Source organism: Marmota marmota, unplaced genomic scaffold (genome assembly GCF_001458135.2).
Source record: "Marmota marmota marmota unplaced genomic scaffold, marMar, whole genome shotgun sequence".
NCBI lineage: Eukaryota > Metazoa > Chordata > Mammalia > Rodentia > Sciuridae > Marmota > Marmota marmota.
Window position 1 is genome coordinate 845,789 of NW_026000079.1, and position 18,930 is coordinate 864,718.

Consider the following 18,930-nt stretch of genomic DNA (forward strand, 5'->3'; position numbering starts at 1 on the left):
AGGGCCAAGGCCATGGGCAACCCGATGTCAGGAGAGTTTTTTTGACTGGAATGAAAGAGGCAGAGGGGAACTTTTTCCGGTCGGAACGGAGGTTCCAGTCTGAACACAGGTGAAATGAACTGTGGCAGCTGCACTAGCCCATCCATGGGAGCCAAGCCTGAGGGGAGATGGAGGAATCAGGAAGGGAGAATCTATCCTACGTCCCAGGCGTTCGTCTCCCAGGGGTGTCCTAGCAGAGCGCCCGGGGTCCACCGCGACCCTGACGGGTCTGAGTGGGGTGTGTTCCCTGCAAAACACCAGGAGGGATTGCCGGACACTCAACGGCCAATTCCCTTGTCCTGGTGAGCTGGGTCAGGTGCTCATGGGAGGGGGGACTCACCAACCTGCAGGCCGGTGATGGTGGCAGGCAGGTGATCAGAGGAGTGGATTGTGACAGGAATGGTCAGGCTGGGAGTTCAGTAACGGGGTACCGCCTTGAGCAATGGGGATCCCTGTCCCAGTTTGGGTGCCAATGTAGGAACCGTGGAAAAGCTCCGAAAACTCAACAAGGCTAACAACCATAGCGGGACCACCATGGCTGATCACAGAAGAGAAGGGGGGGGGAGAGATAGAAAGAGCACGCGTGAGAGCAGAGTGTTGATATTTATGGGCTCAATGCGGGGTGAGGGGGAGCAGGGGGGAGTGGGCTGTTACTTCTTTATTGGCTGAGAGTCCACCTCTGGGCAGGACAGGGTATGAGTCTCCTAGGGGTTGGAGGTCACAGTTCGTGCCATTTCAGGGATTGGAGATGATGGTTTGCACCACTTAGGTGGTAGTTTGTGCCATTCAGTGCATCATGGACCTGAACTATTGGAAGAGCCCTCCGGGCGCCATCTTTACCAACATAGAGATCTGTATTTGACTGAAGGTAAGTTGTGTTCACCTTAAAATCAGTCATCATAATTGTTTTATGTAAATCTCCTGGTAAACAAAAAGAAGCAAAGTTATAATAGGTACACAAAATAGAAAGAGAAAGAAATCAAAGCTGACCATTACCAAAATCAACAAATCAGAGGATGGGGGTATAGCTCAGGGGTAGAGGCCTTGCCAAGTATGTACAGACCCTGGGCTCAATTACCAACACACACACACACACAATTGTTTTCATCATTAAATAGGAATAGGGTTACAGAGGGACAGGGAAGAGGACAGGGAGGACAGCGATGCCCAGCTGACTGTCCTCTGCACCCTGCTGTCTGCTGCCCTCCCAGCACAGCCGCAGGCTGCTGGATGCTCCCCTGCACCCCTTGCAGAGCTGTGCTGTGGCTCTTCTCTTATCTGCAGGCAGGAAGGTCAGGGAAAGACCACAGTGCAGAGCTTCTCCTGCAACCTGGCCTCTGCCTGGCCCCTAGCCCTCCTCCTGCTCCAGGAAACATCAACCCCGGGCCCCCCTAGGGTCTGAGAGTCCTGACTGGACTTCTTCAGAACCATCACTCACTCCCCCTCCTGGGGCACATCATGGCTGGGTTGTCTTTCCACATACATCACAAATCCTTTTCACAATCAAACAGTCCCAAAGAAGTCCTTGAAACAGAGCTTTAGGGACATGGGAGTGACAGTGTCACTGATCCCTATTACCCTGAATGTGACCAGTGGATGAACTGCCCAGATTCTGTCTCCATATGAGAAGGTTTTGACTATGGGACTTACGGGCTGCCTTTGAAAGTCACCTCCCCATGTTTTCTATCTGGGCCAATGCTGAGAAGTAGGGTCGTGGCATAGACTATTTTCCAGATGACACACTTGAGGCCCTGGGGCTTGGGGACTGGCTGTGACTCCAGGATCATTCCTAGACCTGGAGGTTGTGAGCTCAGACCTGCTCCTTGATTTGCTGTTGCAGGCTGTAGATGGAGTTAAACTTGCGAAAGAATGGACTGCGCATCTCTTTAAGCCAGCACAAGCAGAAGGCATGAGACCATGGACTCCATCAGAGAAGGAACAACCTGGAAGAGACTTGTCCCTGCTGATCACGATACTGCCCTGGCACATACAGCATGAAGTGAGCAAAGACATCAACTGCGAGTGTTTGTCTTGTCCACTGTGACTGGAGCAGGTGTTTTGCTCTTACCTCCCCCTTGCCCTTTTTCTTTGTATAAACACGAACCCCAGGGGCTGCATGGTAGAGCCCTAGCCCACCACACCCAAAGCCCTGCCTCTCTGTACCCTGTGAATTCTCTAGTAGTAGCATGTAGCTGTGCCTTTGGGGTGGGGAAGAGTATGTGAAGGTTCTACAGAATAGAGGGAAGCCATGGAACTCAGGACGGCTTAGCTCAGGCTTGCTTGTAAGAGGGAGATTCTGTGCTGGCCACAGGCTGGCATTGAGATCAGGGCTGCCTGGACAGAGCAGTTCACCCAGCGGGTGTGGGCAGGTGTAGTTACCTGAGACAAGCTGGCTCTGCCTGCAGGAGGGGGCTTGCCAACAGATGTCAGAAACCAATGTCCATCCAGGCTCTGGTCATTCGTACAGTTATTCTGCAATTTCTTAGAGCGAGTGAAGTTGCCTCTGTGAACTCTGGTGGGCTTCCTAACACTGGCCTGTGGCTCTGCCCTCAGAGTAGGGAAGCTCTTCCTCTTGCTGGTTCCCCTTTCGGATGTTTCCTCCCCAGCTGAAGAGGCCGGCAGGCAGCCAGGATGGGACACAGCTCACAAGATCCCCACCTCTGCTGGACCACCAGGCTCCTGGGAGTCATTAGCCTTCTCTGTGAGTAGCTGGATTTCCTGGAAGGGAGGGCAGTTGGGGTGCTGGGTCAGCTGGGACCCTTCAGTCCTGGGGGCTGTTAGGCTCTGATGCCTTTGGAAACAAAAAGTGAAAGCCGCACTATTATTATTCACCAATGCAGTGTTGGTAGAGCCCAGGATGAACGGAAAGTGCAAAATGGCCTTTTTGTGGTGAGGACCTGGGACCCTGGGCTCGGGCAGCCCTGGCTGAATGAGGGACCATAGCCAGGGAGCTGAGGCCACCTGGGCTGCAGCAGCAGGGAGAGGCTGGAGCTGCCTGGGGACAGGGAAGGAGACAGACCAAGAGCCTGTTCCTGTGGCACAGGGTGAGGAGGCAGCACCCCAGCCTGGGCTCCCAGGGTCCTCAGGGCCTCTGCAGCTCTTCTGTGGAGGCCTCAACCGGAACCCTGATGTCTGAGCTGGAGGAAGCTCCTCTGGTCTGCGCTCCTTCCCCCCACCCTCAAATGTTCCTGGCCCTGCAGACCTCAGCTGGAACCTTGCTTATCTCTTCACTGTTCCTGGCAAAGCCCTGGAAAAACAGGAGGCACCATCAATTGGGGAAAGATTGAGCAAACTGTGTAGTATCTGGGGCCCCCATGCATGGGATGTCATGGAGGCTAAGGAAACAGTGCCCCAGTGTTCTGGGAAGAATGTCCAGTTTCCATGAGGGAGACGCCTGGATCCTCCTCAGCAAGATCCAGGGAACCCAGCATCATGAAGTCCTTATTGTATAAAAGGACAAGCAGCCTTTACACATCCACATTTATGGGGCTGTTGAGCATGTGGGGAAACAATAGTGGTAGCTACCACAGGCTACAGGAGGGGAAATTGTGCAGAAAATACGCAGGGAAAAAGAGAGGGTGGGAAGCTAAAAGGAAGTGAAAAAAGTACTGACCTAATGATTGAGTCATGTGAGCCAAGATCATGTTACACTATGACATCATGGACTGTTGTGTTTGCTCCTATGAAGAAATAAAATAAAAACTAATGAGAAAACAAGAAGATCTAGTGAAGTGACTTTTGGTGAAGACTTTCTATCTGATTTTTTATCAATCCCAGCCACTAAGTGAACTTGCAGGGAATTACCCGGAACTTGGTGGTTTAGGGAGCACTTGTGAAAGGAGACTTATTAACTGAACAACAAGCTGCCAGTGGTAGAAGACTGGTCCCTTTTAAATAGCTCAATTTTGGAACAGCAAAATGCACACTCTTCCCATTTCTACTGCGTTGTTTAACTGTTAATGTGCAGCTCTCTCCAGAGGCAGTGGGGGTGGAAGATTTCAAAAGGAGGGAGAAGAACAGGAGGTGAGGGCGAGGAAGAAGGGAGAAGGAAAGGGAGGACTTGACTTTCCCAATTATTGGATTTGCAGCCTGAGCCCAGACAAAGAGGGTGGTTCTCTCAAGGTCAACAGAAACAGGGAAGGTTGAAATTGGTCCCCCCACAGTCCTGACCTCTGTGCAGCTGAATGAAGCAAAGTACCTTGCAAGGAGTTGGTCAGAGGCTCTTCATGGAAGGAGCCTCACCCCTAAATTGCTCTGCATCCTTTCTGGAAGCCTGAAGATCCACAGTTGCATTTTTCTTTGGTTTCTGGATTGTCCTCTGTTCACTCGCCCTTGTTTGGGGGAGAGAGATGGTGGTGAAGGAGTGATGGTGAGGGTGGTGAAGAACTTGCCCATATCATGGTTCAAATAGCAAGTCCTTTCCTGCACATGGTTTGGAAGGGCAAGTGTGGAAGAGAAAGGGAAACTGAGCACACCTTGCTTCCTGGAATTTCCACACTGCAGCGGGGTGATCCTGGATATGTGGTGGCTCTCCCAAACTGATAGCAACAGCATTTAATGAATGCTGCCCCCCATCTGCTGGCGGGGAGATGGAGAAGTTTCCAGGTCACTATTGGCCCAAGAGAGACACGGAAACAGTGTAAAGGGCAGCAAGGTATCAGTTTGGCAGTTTTGTGCATGAGTTGACAGGGAACTGCTCCTGGTGTGGGAACGTGGAGATAGGGATACGACACAAGAGGAACCATGTTCTATGCCCACGGTTGCATTTTTAATTTTGTAGTATGAAGTTCACCCTCTACCTGGTAAAGCCCATGTGCTCCATGGCTCCTCTTTTCCTTGTTTAGGACGAGCATCTTCTGTAGGTCAGAGAGCTCCTGCTGCCTCCCCTCTCTGCCTCCCTTCTCTGTCTTGCTGATGTCACCCACCATTGGGCCTCAGGGGCTGATCTTCCCACAGGCTGAGGCTGAACCTCCTCTGTATTTGTGGTTCCCTCTTCTAGGAAGTGGCAGTCTGGGCAGGCTGGCTGTCCAACCCTGGGCGAGCCAGAAGTCTCAGCTGTGCTCAGCCACTCCAAGGGGACACTGTCCCTGCAGGGGGGAGCAGTTGGAGGATGAGACTCCAGCAGCTGCTCAGGCCCTGGAGGGACCAGGTAACAGCTCAGGGAGGGGCAGAGTTCCTAGTGGGCAGCATCCTGGGCTCCAGGCCTTGCTGTGCCCTGTGTCGCCAGGACAAGTCCACTCCCCTGGGGACCCCCTGCTCTCTAACAGGAGGGGCTTGACAGCTCACCTCTGAAGCCCCTCCAGGGTGACCCAGGGCTTCCACTCACACAGGGCTTTCTGTGGCCACTGCAAGGCCTCTGCTCTGTCTTTCTCGTCCTGACCTGTCCTATCCTGTCACCTGACAGGGAGTCACAGCTGGGGAGCCTGTTTAGGGCTCCTTAAGAGAGGACACCCTGAGCTGTCCCTGTGGTCATTTCTTCATCCCCCAAGGGAGGGAGGAAATCCTGCTCCTCAGCTCCTCCACCTGACCTGGTCTTCTCTGCCTCTGCTCCTGAGGGGGACCTCAGGGCTGGTGTCCTCAGATCTCCTGCCCAAGGACATCTCCCTCCTCACACCCTTGCAGATGTGGTCTGCAAACCTTGCCCAGGAGGCCATGTTGCAGCTGTGCCCTTTAGACGAGCTGATGAAAGCCTCTGCCAGACCTTGAGGTTCCTGTTCAGCACAAAACACTAGCTTCCCTGAAGGACCCTCTTACAATGCTGGCAGGGGGACACAGACACTGTGGTGACCACAATGACCTCATCAAATCCCTGAGGATGGTCTGAAATACAGGCTGTCAGAGCACCCCATTGCGCTATTTCCCCATGGGATAGCAGGCTGTTTCTCTGGGTACTGCATTAAATAGAGCACTTAAATGTACTGACCACCACTGTACTGACACCCAGCAAGTGCCTGCTGTCCATGCACAGAGAAACCAACACGGCACCAGGTTTTGCAAGAAGAAAGAACTTCACAGTCTCTCCCCTGACAAGGAGAGGAGGCACACTCTGTCTCCCCAGGAGCAGGAAGGGACTTAAGGCAGGGATGAGAAACAGAAGGCCAGCTGGCTGGAGTCAGGAGTCTTGGTGGCATGGTCCACACCAGGTGCCCTGGGCCTGGTGGAACCTCTGGGTTTTTTGTAAGTGCCCTGGTCTCTCTGACCCCATGCTCCCTCCTGCAGCTGTGGCTGCACCCTGGCTTCTAACCCAGGTCCACAAGACCCTCTTCTGGTTCCTCAGCTTCTTGTCTTGGACACTTTTGGTTCCTCTCAGCTCTCTAGGTCTGCAGCTGCATCCAGAAAAAGCAACTTGCAAACAGTTTTTAGAAACAAGGAGGTTGTGGTGTATGGCCCATTTTCACACCCAGAATTACATATTTCAATGTGTTAAACTCTGATTAGGCTGGATGACCACAGTGCTAAAGAATATTTCTATTTTGCTCATTAATTAAAGAGGGGACCATAGCATGTCACAACCCCTTCAAAAGAAGAATGAAGGGCACCTCAGGCAAGTGGGAAGGTTGAGAGGCATTTATGAATAGATGCCCAGGCTCACAGGGCTGGAGTGTCTCTAGGCACATGTCATTTCCAGTGCTTACCTTGGGATGGGGCACAATTTGCTTTCATTTGAAAACTCCACAACTTGGATACTTGTTTTCAATGTAACATATGATACTTTTGTATTATGGAGCAACTCAAGAAGGGGAAGACGGGCAACCAGCGTTTATAATATAAAATTTAAAATCTTCATTCAAGCCTGGGATGACAAGTACTTCCCTCCACCTTCCCACCTGACTCCTGGATGCACAGGGGTCCTGTGGGGCTTGGTAATGGTCCCCGCATCACAGTGAATTTCCTTTTAAACTCGACTTTTATAAACAGGAAAGCCCTGGCTGGACCTTGACACCTACAGGCACCAAGGAAGTTGAAGCCACAGGATGTGTGACTCCTGCATCCCATCCCTGTACTCAGGAGGAGACCCCCAAGAGGGGCAGCTAGACGGGAGTAAGGGACACCAGCCTGGGACAGGGAATGTGTGGTTCTGACCCGAGGGTGCTGGGCCAGTAATGCCCATCATGATAACAACAGCAGCGAATGGGAACAGCACAGTTATTAAATACTGTGCCCAAAGCTCTTTCTGCTTAAATCCAAAGAAGAATTCAATGAAGTAAGCACCATCACTTACATTTCACAGATGAGAAAACTGAAGACAGAGAGGTTAACTAACTGTTCAAGTTCACACAGCCAGAAGATGGGGGACCTAGATTAACTCTGACTTCACTGAGGTGAAGTCTAACCTTGTAACCACTCTTTTGTACCACCCAGCTGTGGGGCCAGGCTGAAACCAACTTAATTTTGGTTGATTGAAACCTAACCATAAATGTTGAAACCACAAAAAGAACTTGAAGAAAACTAGAAAAAATGAGAAACATACTTTTGAAGGGAGGGCTATCCTTTTAAGCAAGATATGAAACCAATAAATACTAAAAAAAAAAAAAAAAAACAACTTTTGATACCTTTGACTTCATGAAATAACATTTTGGCCCCTGGGTAAAATTCAACTGTAATAGATTTAATGGAATTCTTACAAAATTCCAGTGAGATTTTTCACAGGAAAAAAAAATTCTCCAAAAAATTTGTATGGAATCAGAAAAGACCCCAAATACCAAAAGGAAAAAGAATAAAACTGAATCTCCCTCCCTGATTTGAAAATACAATGTTACTGTAATCGAAACAGCAGGGTTCTGGCACACAAAAAGACCCATTAACCAATGGAAAAAGAAGAAATTCCACAAATAAACCCAGTGTTTACAGTCAGTTGATGTGATGTTTGACAAATGTGCTAAGAATATACAACGGGGAAAGGACATTGTCTTCAGTAAGTGCATATGGGAAGATGGGAGGAATAGAGGAACTTTAGATAGGGCAAAGGTGAGGGAGGGGACATGGGGGTAGGAAAGATGGTGGAATGAGATGGACATCATTACCCTAAGAACATGGATGAAGATGCGAATGGTGTGACTCTACTTTGTGTACAGAGACATGAAAAATTGTGCTCTATATGTGTAATATAAATTGAATTGCATTCTGCTGTCATATATATAACGTATTAGAATAAAAAAATTAAAAAGAGAAAAAAACAACTCAAAATGGATAAAAGACTTAATCATAAGGTTTGCAACTCTAACACCTCTAGAAGAAAGCATAAAGGAAAACTTCCATGAGCTTGGGTGGTGATGTCTTGAATAGGATTCCCAAAGCACAGACACCAAAAGCAAAAATTGACCAAATTGCATCAAATTAAAGACCTTCTGCACAGGAAGGGAAACCACAGAGTGAAGAGACAGCCCATGTCTTAGGAGAGAATATCTGCAAAGCACACGTCTGATATGGGGCCAATGGCCCTAATGTATAAAGAACTAAGTAACTCGATAGAAGGAAACAGGTAACTTGATTTAAATTTTAAACAGATCCTTCTCAAAGAAGAGAAATGAATAGCCAACGGATCTATGAAAAAATCCTCAACATCTCTGATCATCAGGGAAATGAGAATTTTAAACAGGGAGATATCAGTCACATTGTTAGCATGGCTGTTATTACGATGATGGATGTTAATAAGCACTGGCAAAGAGAGGCAGAAAATGAACCCTCAGATTCTGTTGGTGGGAATGTAAATTAGTGTCGCTATTTTGAAGAAATGGAAGGTCCTCCAAAACTAAAACCAAAACTCCTATATTATCCAGCTCCCCACTTCTGGGCCAAACATTGAAGCTGGCGTGTTCACTGAGACGCTGTTCCCAACAGCTAAGATGTGGAAGCAGCCCAAGTGCCCGTGAATGGATGATTCCTTGGAAAAAGGAAATGTGGCGTTTGTACACTGGGGCATGTTACAGATACTCACAAGTGAGAGATGTGACACAAGGAGAAATCTGCAAATTTGGGGTGCATACTGTATGTGGCACACCTCCGTGGAGACTGGGCTTCTGAAAGCAGGAACTGTCCGTCCTCAAGGACAAGATGGTTGGGCTGCGCTTTTCCCTGGTGGTTAAATCCTACCTGGTCTCCAGATGAAGAGAGGGTCCCCAGGTTCCCTGGGGCTATGCCTGATGGGAGAGGAAGGGCTCAAGGAGGCCTACTGTCCAGGGCCATGCAGGGGACAGCCACTAAGGAATACTGATGGGGACTCCAGGAGCTTCTCAAGAAAGTTCTCTCTTGGTGGCTTGAAAGTGTATTCACCAACTGTTCCACTTGCTCCTCCACATTTTCATCATCATCTGGTCTCAAATCATGAAATACATTGGTCACCCTTGAGCTGCTGCAGGGAAAAAACTGGTGTGACTCTCTGTCCCCCTTCCTTGTGTGGGAACTTAGGAGGCTGAGAGGATGCGGTGGACTCCTCAGGCTCAGCTTTAAGGTGGTGGAGCCCACACTCATGCGTAACCCCGCCCTCATTGTCTCTTAATGTCCTACGAATGAGACGTGAATTTCCCTGTCCTAAGTCCCAGAGATTTATAACTGATTCCACAGCACGACCAATACTATCTTGAGTGACTCACTTTCTAGAAGAAGGGGAAGGGGACGCACCTTCAGGAATGTTTTAATCTGTGGAGCAACCTGCTGCCCCATGACTGGTTGCCCAAAAGCAACATCATGAGTTCTCCCTCATGGGGTCTGGGGTCAGCACTGCTCTACAGCGGGGTCTTCTGGCCCAGGGTCTTGCAGAAACAGATCAAGGTGTTTTCTGGGGTGCCATCATCTCGAGGTTCCACTGGGAAGCTTCTGCTTGGAGCTCATCACAGTGGGACTGTGGACAGGATGCAGTTCCTTGTGGCGGCTGCCTGGAAGCTCAGTTACTCATCAGCTATTGGCCAGGGGCTGCCCTCAGGACCTTGCCACGTGGGCGTCTCCACGGGGCAGCTGTCAGTATGGCAGCTGGCCTCATCAGAGTGAGCAGGAGAGAGGCCGAGGACAGGGAGAAGGAGTGAGCCAGGAGGAACCCGTGCTCCGGTTGAAAATGGTTGTATTAAGTGACAGCCCATCATTTTTGCTAGGTACACACTTTTTGTGGGAGAGGATGACACATAGGTGTGAACACCAGACAGGGATCATTGGGTGACATTTTAGGAGCCACCTCCTACACTTACACACTCAGCATGTTCCAGACAGTGAGCTAGGTGCTTTCAATTCACAGTCTCATTTAGTTTATGTCACCATGTCAAGACAGATAAGGAAATGAAGGTTAGTCCAGTGAAGTAACCCACCCAGAAATAACTTCAGCAGAACCAGGACTTGATCTTAGAATTGGTTCCAAATCACTGTACAAGGCTGCCTCCCTGGGTCAAGGAAGGTGCTGGATGAACTGGTTAAGAAGACAATTTCTGTTTCACTTGTTCTCCTTGAGGAAATATCCATGTTCTCTTTCCCAATGCCCTAGGTGCCTGCAGCACTTTAGCCAAGAGTTCTGGAGCTCATGGTTCTGGGATTAAAGGTTTTAGAACCCACACTTATCTGAAGGTGATCCGGGGAGGTTCGGTCTTGTTGCAAGTGATCCAGGAGCCAGAGAATCCCAAGATAAAGGAGATCTCCTGGGGCATTGGCTCTGATCCAGACTCCAAATACATGCTGAGACTCCAGAATGGGACAGAAGATCCACATTGGTTCCGTCTTCAGGACAAGTACAAGCACAGGGTCCAGGTACCCAATATGTCATCCCTGAGGATTAACAATTTGACCTCACAGGACAGTGGGCAGTACTGGGCCCAGATTATGTTTCAGTCGGAAAGAGAAAGTAAACGAGTTTTCCACCTCACTGTTTATGGTAAGTGACAGTCTCACCTAGTCCCAGGGCCGACCTCCTTCCTTGAGCCTAGGACTCTCTGAGACCACATGCTGCAGGATTCTCCTCAGGCACCAACACATCAGATATTCATCACAAACAGTAGAGCTGAGGTTTTATACCAGGGAGAAAAATCACATCTGTGTTTTGGGAGACAAAATGGGAATTTAGCCATTTTTACAGTAACATTTCCTCCTCTTTGTAAGACTAAACTTACTGATTTTGTTTGTTAGTTTTCCTTTGCTCTTTTAACAATGCATAATTGGGGTTTAAAACAACACAAATGTGTATCCACAATATGCTGCAGGTTGAGGTCAGACACGGTTGTCACTGGGTGAAAATCCAAGTGTGGGCAGGGCTGCATTTTGTTTTGCAGGATCTAGAGGGGATCCTTTCCTGCCTTTCCTACTCTCCAGAGCTGCCAGCCTCCCTGGACTTGTGGTCCCCTCCTCTGCCTAAACTAGAAAGGGAGGGGGAGTCTCCCTTGCATCCCTCATACCTGCTCCTTTCCTATCTTCTCCACCCCAACTTTTTAATTTTGGTACCAGGAATTGAACCCTGGGGTGCTTAACCACTGACTCATACTCCCAGCCTTTTAAAAATTTACTATATTTCTGGGACAGTGTCCTACTAAGTTGCTTAGCACCATGCCAGGTTGCTGAGGCTGGCTTTAATATTTGGATCCTCCTGTCTCAGCTTCCTGAGCTGCTGGGATTGGGGGAGTGCACCACCATGCATGACACTTGCTTCCACATTTAAGGGTCCTTGTGATGACTCTGGGATTATCCAGATAATCCTATTTAAACCTCAGCTTTTTTTTTTTTTCATAACTTAGCATATTCACAGAATCCCAAGATAAAGATGTGGACATCAGTGGGGACACAATTGTTCTACCACGTTTGGAATCCGCATGTATCTAGTTCACTGTCTCCAATCCTAGCAGGGAGTGGCCAGTGAGAAGCCAGCCTTACTTCCACAGACCCCACAAATCCTGCTCTGCAAGCCTTGATAGGGTAGGACAAGTGATGCTGCTTCATGTCCCAGGAGATCCATTTTGCCAACTCTAGGGTCCCCACAGTTTATGTCTGCCTAGGGCAGTCCCTCTGCAGAGAGTGTTCTGCAGGTGCAGGTCCTGTGTGATTTCCAGACTGGCCTGTGGATCTGACCCTTCTCCCCCAGTCAGGAGCACACATTCAGAGTCACTTTCTAACTGCCTGCAGAGCTGTGCTCTCTGTTGCAGCCACGGTATCTCCCACAATGTCTCCTGTTTTGAGCTGAGCTTTCTGGGTCCTCCCAGAGCTGGCCTGGTGTCCTGCCCCACTCAGGCTGTGCAGTCCCAGGCACTGTCTCAGCTGAAGACCCAGGACAAAGGACCCTGGCCCCAGACAAGCTCTTCTGTCCCACTCTTCCTTCCCTTCCAGAAGACCCCTATCTTCTAGAAATAATGGTCCCTAAAAACTGGGATTCAGCCATCATTTTCTCTTGGGAAAAAAAGTTTAGACTTGCTTCATCTAGTGAGATCACATGAGCTTAATAAAGTGGCTGCTGTCACTTGTCAACATGTAGCTCTGGGGAAATTGTGCTTTATTTGTAATGTGCTCCCAGCTTCCTCCTAGGGCTCCTGCCTATGGTCAGTGACACACTGGAGGACAATGTGTGGCATGTGTGAGGCTGTCTCCTTTTGTCCCCTCCTTCCTCAGATCCTGTGCCCCTTGCCCAGATCCGGACCACGTCAGCATCCATCACACCCAGCTGGTGTAATGTCACTCTGGATTGTGGGGCCCAAGAGGCTGTAGAGGTCCTGAATGTAACCTGGGAGGTCCAGGGTCCCCCCAGTGAGCTGGAGCAGAGAGGGGCATCAGGACCCCGCGACCCCTGGACCCTGGCCCTGAGCCTGCCGCTGAGGCAGCCCAATGTCAGCCTCACCTGTGTCCTCAGCAACCCAGTGGACCAGAAAAATGCCACCTTACAGCTCGTTGACCTCTGTAGCCCAGGTGAGTGCACCTGCAGGAGGGAGGGGCACAGGGAGGGGCTCAGGTGGCTCTGGAGCACGAGGGTCCCTGGCTATTTTGCTGCCGTGTTTATGAACAGCACTGCCTTCCCTTGGTCACTCCAGTCCAGAAGTGTGGGGTGGCATCCAGCTCAGGACTGTCTTTAAATATCCCTCACCTCCATGCCCTTCCCCCTGGGCCAGGGACAGCCTTCCAGGACCTGTCCCACCCCGTCACCATGCCCTGTGTCCAGAGTTGTCTTTGGAAAATCAGATCGGATTGTGGTCTTTGTCTGTGTCATCTCTGGGGTCGACCTCCACCTAGTCCCCATAGGATGTAAGGCTTAGAAGGTCCTGTGTCCCTGATGGTGGCCTCATCCACACAGGGACACAGCTGCTTGCTGACCTTCCCTAACGTGTGAAGCCACTGCTGGCACTGAAGGCACAGCCTCTTTAAGGAGCTGCCCATGGCCATCCCCCCTGAGTGGAAAGACCCTTTCTGGGTCTGAGTCCACCCTGAGTGGGACACCATGAGGGCAGGGGACACATCCTTCTCTCCTCTTAGCCCAGGTGTCAAGCTCAGTTCTGGGCAGTTTGCGCCCAGTAGGTGTCTCACTGAACCCTAATGCCTGGGACCCGTGTGCACTCCGTCCTCTCTCAGTCTTCCTCCAGGGGCTGCTGGAGGAGCCTGACTGGTCAGTGCCAGTCACCACCCCTGGTCATGTGCCCCCCCCTCCACCCTGGAGTCTCAGAGGAAGTTCAACATGGCCCACCAAACCTCCTGGACTCACGGCTGCCTCCCGGGCCTCCCCACCTAGCCCTGCCTCCTGTGCTGTCCCTCCCTTGTGGGACACTCCCGCCACACTGAGTATCTATGAAACTCCTGCCACTCCCCACACACAGGTGACTGTGCATGTCCTTGGGGGTCTCACTGGAGACCTTGGACATGGGTCAACCTCTACTGCAGTGAGATCCTTCCCCTGGTGATTGAGAGCTTCTGTCTCTTCCTGGTGATGACTTGTTCACAGACCCCACCTTGCTCATCCCCGTCTCCCCTGCTCCACGAAGGACCTGGGCCACGGCTTGACTGAGTGGACCTGCCACGCCCTCCCTCTGCGGCTTCCTAACCAGGCCCCCCTGACACCTGCACCTTCTCCTCCTCCCCTGGCAATGGGTGTTTCAGCTCCTCTTCTGCTGTATCCTCTCTTAACTCTCTTGTTTTCTTAATTCTGGAAATGAGTGCCCACAGCTGGCCACTTGAGAGGCGCCATAGGGGCCTTCCTGGCTGGGTTTTTCATCCTGGGAGTTGGAGGGTTCCTGTTCCTTTGGCACTTACGAGAGAAGGAGAAGAAGAAGAAGAAGATGGAGATGGAGATGGAGAGAGGCAGGTTGCACTTACCTTTCTGGGTCCAGATGTCTCCCCTCTCCCCTTGGATCCTGGACTTCCTTCCTCCTGCATTTTAGTGGCAGGAAGTGGCCTTGCAGAGAGGATGATGGGTGTAGCCATGATGGCCTTGGGTTCTGGCTGTGTGTGTGTGTGTGTGTATGTGTTAGTGTTTTAGTGTGTGAGATTGTGTATGAGTGAAGGTACATGTGTGTGTGAGTGTGTGTGTGAGTGCATGTCTGTTAGAGTGTGTGTTAGAGTGTGAATGTGTGTGGCAGTGTGTGTGAGAGTGTAAGAATTAGTGTGTGTGAGTGTGTTAGAGTGTGTGAGTGTGAATGTGTAAGAGTGTATATGAGTATAAGTCCATGTGTGAGTGTGTGAGTACATGTGTGTTAAATTGTGAGTGTGTGTGAGTGTGTGATTGTGTGTGTGAGTGTGTCTGTTAGTGAGTGTGTGAGTGTGAGAGTGTAAGTATGAGTGTGTGTTAGTGTGTGAGTTTGAGTGTGTGTTAGTGTGTGAGTGTGTTTGTGTGTGAGAGTGTATGACAATGTGTGTATGTGACAATGTGTGTTAATTTGTGTGTGAAAGTGTGAGTGTAAGTGCATGTGAGAGTGTGTGTGTATGAGTGTAAGTACATGTGTGAGTGTGACTGTGTGTGAGTGTGAGTGCATGTGAGTGTTACATTGTGAATGCGTGTGTGTTAGAATGAGTGTGTGTGAGTGTTAGTGTGTGTTCCAGTGAGTGTGTGTGAGTGTGAGTGTGTATTACAGTGTGTGTGAGTGTGGGAGTGTAGGAGGGAATATGTGATTGTGAGTGTGTGTGAGTGTAAGAGTGTAAGTATGAGTTTGTGTGAGTATGTTTAATGTGTTAGTGCGAGTGTGTGTGAGAGTATGTGAGTGTAAGTGCATGTGTGAGAGTGTGTGTTTATGAGTGTAAGTGTGTGTATGAAGTGAGTGTGTGAGTGTAAGTGCGTGTGTAAGTATAAGTGTGAGTGCGTGTGAGGGTGAGAGTAGTGTGTGATTGTGTGTGTGAGTGTAAGAGTGAATGTGTGTGAAAGTGAGTGTGAGACTGTAAGTATGATTGTGTTAGTGTGTGAGTGTGAGTGTAAGTGTGTGAGTGTGTGTGAGAATATGAGTGTGTGTGTCAAAGTGTGTGTGAGTGTAAGTACATGTGTGAGAGTCTGTGAGTGTGTGAGGTGTGTATGAGAGTAAGTGCGTTTGTGGGTGTGGGTGTGTGAGTGTAAGAGTGTGTGTGTGAGTGCATGTATGTGTTAGTGTGAGTGTGTGAGAGTGTAAGTGTGAGTGTGAGAGTTTGTTGGCGTGTGTGTGAGTGGAAGTGTGTGAGTGTGTGTGTGTGTGAATGTGTGTGAATGTGTGTGTGTGTGTGTGTGTGTGTGTGTAGGGTTGGAGGTTTCCCTGGCACAGAATCAAGCTCCAATCTGTCATGACTTAGGTGCGGGATTGCCAGAGGACCCCAGGGCCAATGACGATGCAGTCTATGCACAGCTGACAAAACAGGATTCTCGGAAGGACAAGCGGAAGGAGAGAGCTGAGTGGTGACCAGCCAGGTCTCATGGCACCAAGCCCTGGGCTGCCTGCCCAAAGCCAGGTATCTGCTGTGCTATCTCCACTGTATTTTTTTTCTTTCCTTTTTACCTCTTTTTGTATTGAGAGTATTAAGAAACTTTATGGGTTGGTGTCATGGTTAATTTGAATTTGTTGACTTGATTGGATTAAGAGATGACAAGGATGGGCTGGGTTGTGGCTCAGCAGTAGAGCGCTCACTTAGCAAGTGCAAGGCATTGGCTTCCATCTCAGCACCACATAAAATAAACAAATAAAGGTATTGTGTCCAACTACGTCTAAAAAATAAATATTTAGGGAAAAAAAGAGAGATGCCAGGGAATAAGAGGATTATGAGTGTGTCAATGAGGGTGTGTCTAGGAGTGATTGGCATGTGGGATAGCCAACTGAAATGAAGACCCTCCCTAAGCGTGGGCAGAAGCTACCAATAGGATGATGGCTTGGATGGAATAAAAGATGGAAGAACAAAGCAGCAGCAGATGAAGCTCACTCCTTGAATGGATTCTTGATGGCTACCCTGATAGGATTTGGATTCTTGCCTCTTCATTCTTCCCAAGTGGACTCTGACAGAGATTCTCCAGAAGGTTTAGGTCTCAGACCAGGTAGCACCGTGGATCCCTCTGGTTCTGGGGCTTCAGCCTCTTGGACTGCAGCTACTGGTTCTCCCAGCTCTCCAGCCTGCAGACGGCCATTGTGGATATCCAGCTCCTGGTTGTAAGAGACCACCTAATAGGTCCCTTTTTATAATTATACTTCCTGCTGATTCTGTTCCTCTAGAGAACCCTGACTAATCAGTTGGGGTGTAACTCAGTGGCTGAGTTTTTGCTGAGTATGTACAAGGCCCTGGGTTCAATACCCAGTACTGCAAAAATACAATAAAATAAAATAATTGTATTTTCTTTGTTGGTGGCACAAGCCTGTAATCCCAGTGACTTGGGAGGCTGAGGCAGGATGATCACAAGTTGGAGGCTAGCCTTAGAAATTTAGTGAGGCCCTAAACAACATAGTGAGATCCTGTCTCAAAAAAATAAATAAAAAGCTGGGGATGTGACTCAGTGGTAAAGCACTTCTGGGTTCACCCCTAGTACCTCCCATCCCCCAGGGGTTTAAATTTTATTTTAATTTCAAGACACGGTCTCACTAATTTGCTGAGGATGGCCTAGAACCTGCGATCCTCCTGCCTCAGCTTCCCAAGTCTTAGGACCACACATGTGCTCCCCCATCCCTGGCTTAAGCTATTCATGTTAATGGGCGTCGATTGTCTTCTGGTCTCTCTGGGGCCACTCTGTCCTTCAATTACTCTGAGAACCCTCTCTCTTGTATTCTCAGGATATTGATGACAAACATCTGGAAGGAAAGGAGCCCTGCACCAGTGTTTACAGCCTGGCCCAGAGACCAAGCCATGCCAGGCCTTGAAGATGACTTATTTGGAGGAGGGAGGAGAACCCAGCACTAGGGAGACACCTGCACTCTGCACCCGACACCTGCGGATACCTGCTTCCTCTATCTTCAGTCCAGCTCGAGATGCCGCTGGTCTGCATGAGCCTGACCTGGTGGTCATCTCTACCTCTGTGGGCACATGTGGCCCTGTCACTTCTCCTGCCACCTTCCAAGCTGCTCTCACACTCAGGGCTGTCATGCCATCCAGCCAGGGTTCTTCCTCTGTCACTGCTGTGGCTTCTGACCCCTCCCTTTCAGAAGCCTTCCCAAAGAGATCCTTGCCCGACTCTGCAGCTGGCACAGCCTCGCCACCTCTGCTGCGTCACTCTTGCCATTCTGAGACCCCAGGTCTAGGTGTGGGCACCGTGAAGAGGTGCTGACTTGCCCCAGCAGAGGGGGTGAAGATGGGTCCTGCCGCTGAATTGGGGTTGATGAAGGCAGCGTGGCAAGTGGGAGCCTAACTTACTTTCTAGGTTTTCCTTCCTTTCCTTGTGCAGGGTTTCTCTGGAGCTAAGTGTGTGTGTGTGTGTGTGTGTGTGTGTGTGTGTGTGTGTTGGGGGAGTTTCTTGTGCACATTACACACCAGGGCCAGAGTGGCCTTCCTGGATTCCTGTGCTAACCTGGACTTACACCTCAAACTCCTGCAGACCCATCATCCTGTGGACTGGGAAGAGGAATCCATATTATTTCAGGTCCTTCTCAACTTTCTCTTTTCCTGAGAATGACCCTGGACTCCCCAGACTGGGGTTGCATTTTTTTTTCCTTTTTAAATGGCATATTATATTTTTATGACAGTGAGACTTGCTATGATATACTCATATGGGCACACAATAAAACAGCATAATTGAATCAATTTTATTCCCCTTTCCCTCCCCCCTCCCCCTGATCCCCTTCTATTCTGCTGGTCTCCTTTCTATTTTTTAAAATGTGTTCTAATTAGTTATAGATGGCAGTGGAATGCATGTTGACACATTGCACACAAATGGAGCACAACTTCTCATTCCTCTGGCTCTACATGACATAGAGTCACATCATCATACATGTATCTATAGGGTCATACTGTCTGTCTCACCCTACTGTCCTCCCCATACCCTCAGTCCCAATGGGGTTGCATTTTTTAATATTTATTTTTTAGTTGTAGATGATTGCAATACCTTTATTTTATTTCTTTATTTTTTGTGGTGCTGAGAATCGAACCCAGGCCCGTGTACTTGCTAGATAACCACTCTCCCACTGATCCATAGCCCCAATGGGGTTGCCTTCTTAAGGAAACACTTCAGCTCTGCTCTTAGTTAACAGGGTGTGTCATGTTCCCTCCCTCCCTTTGGGGGTAGCTGGGTGAAGCTGTGGGAAGATCTGATACAAGATATAAAATATCTTGAGGACAGCACTCTCCAGCCTCTGCTAGGGATCCTCAGCCCGCTGCAGCCCTGCTGGCCCCGAAATAAGGTCAGCCTCCTTTTTGTCTTTGAAAGTCAAACAGGTTTATTAGCAAGAGGTCCAGCATAATATTAAAAACCGTATTCAAAACTATCAGTTTGGCCAAGTGCAGTGGTGCACACCTGTCATTCCAGAGGCTTGGGACTCTGAGACATGAGGAGCCTGGGTTCAAAGCCAGCCT

The 18,930-nt window shown here is 49.5% G+C and overlaps 1 protein-coding gene across 3 annotated transcripts; it reads left to right on the forward strand.

Annotated features, from left to right (window-relative positions):
- Window positions 1–2,568: 2,568 nt before the first annotated feature.
- LOC125620242 lies at window positions 2,569–18,162 on the forward strand. Of its 3 annotated transcripts, none has more exons than XM_048814655.1 (6): window positions 2,569–2,740; window positions 10,511–10,894; window positions 12,613–12,906; window positions 14,143–14,286; window positions 15,688–15,894; window positions 17,199–18,162. In XM_048814655.1, exons 1-5 carry the CDS (start codon window positions 2,671–2,673, stop codon window positions 15,843–15,845), a joined length of 1,050 nt encoding a protein of 349 aa, XP_048670612.1. In that variant the 5' UTR covers window positions 2,569–2,670; the 3' UTR covers window positions 15,846–15,894; window positions 17,199–18,162. The 3 variants fall into 3 exon arrangements, with proteins under 3 accessions (XP_048670612.1, XP_048670610.1, XP_048670611.1); XM_048814653.1 differs by lacking the exon at window positions 2,569–2,740 and adding an exon at window positions 8,606–9,018; XM_048814654.1 differs by lacking the exon at window positions 2,569–2,740 and adding an exon at window positions 8,606–9,018 and having other exon boundaries at window positions 14,152–14,286.
- Window positions 18,163–18,930: the final 768 nt, after the last annotated feature.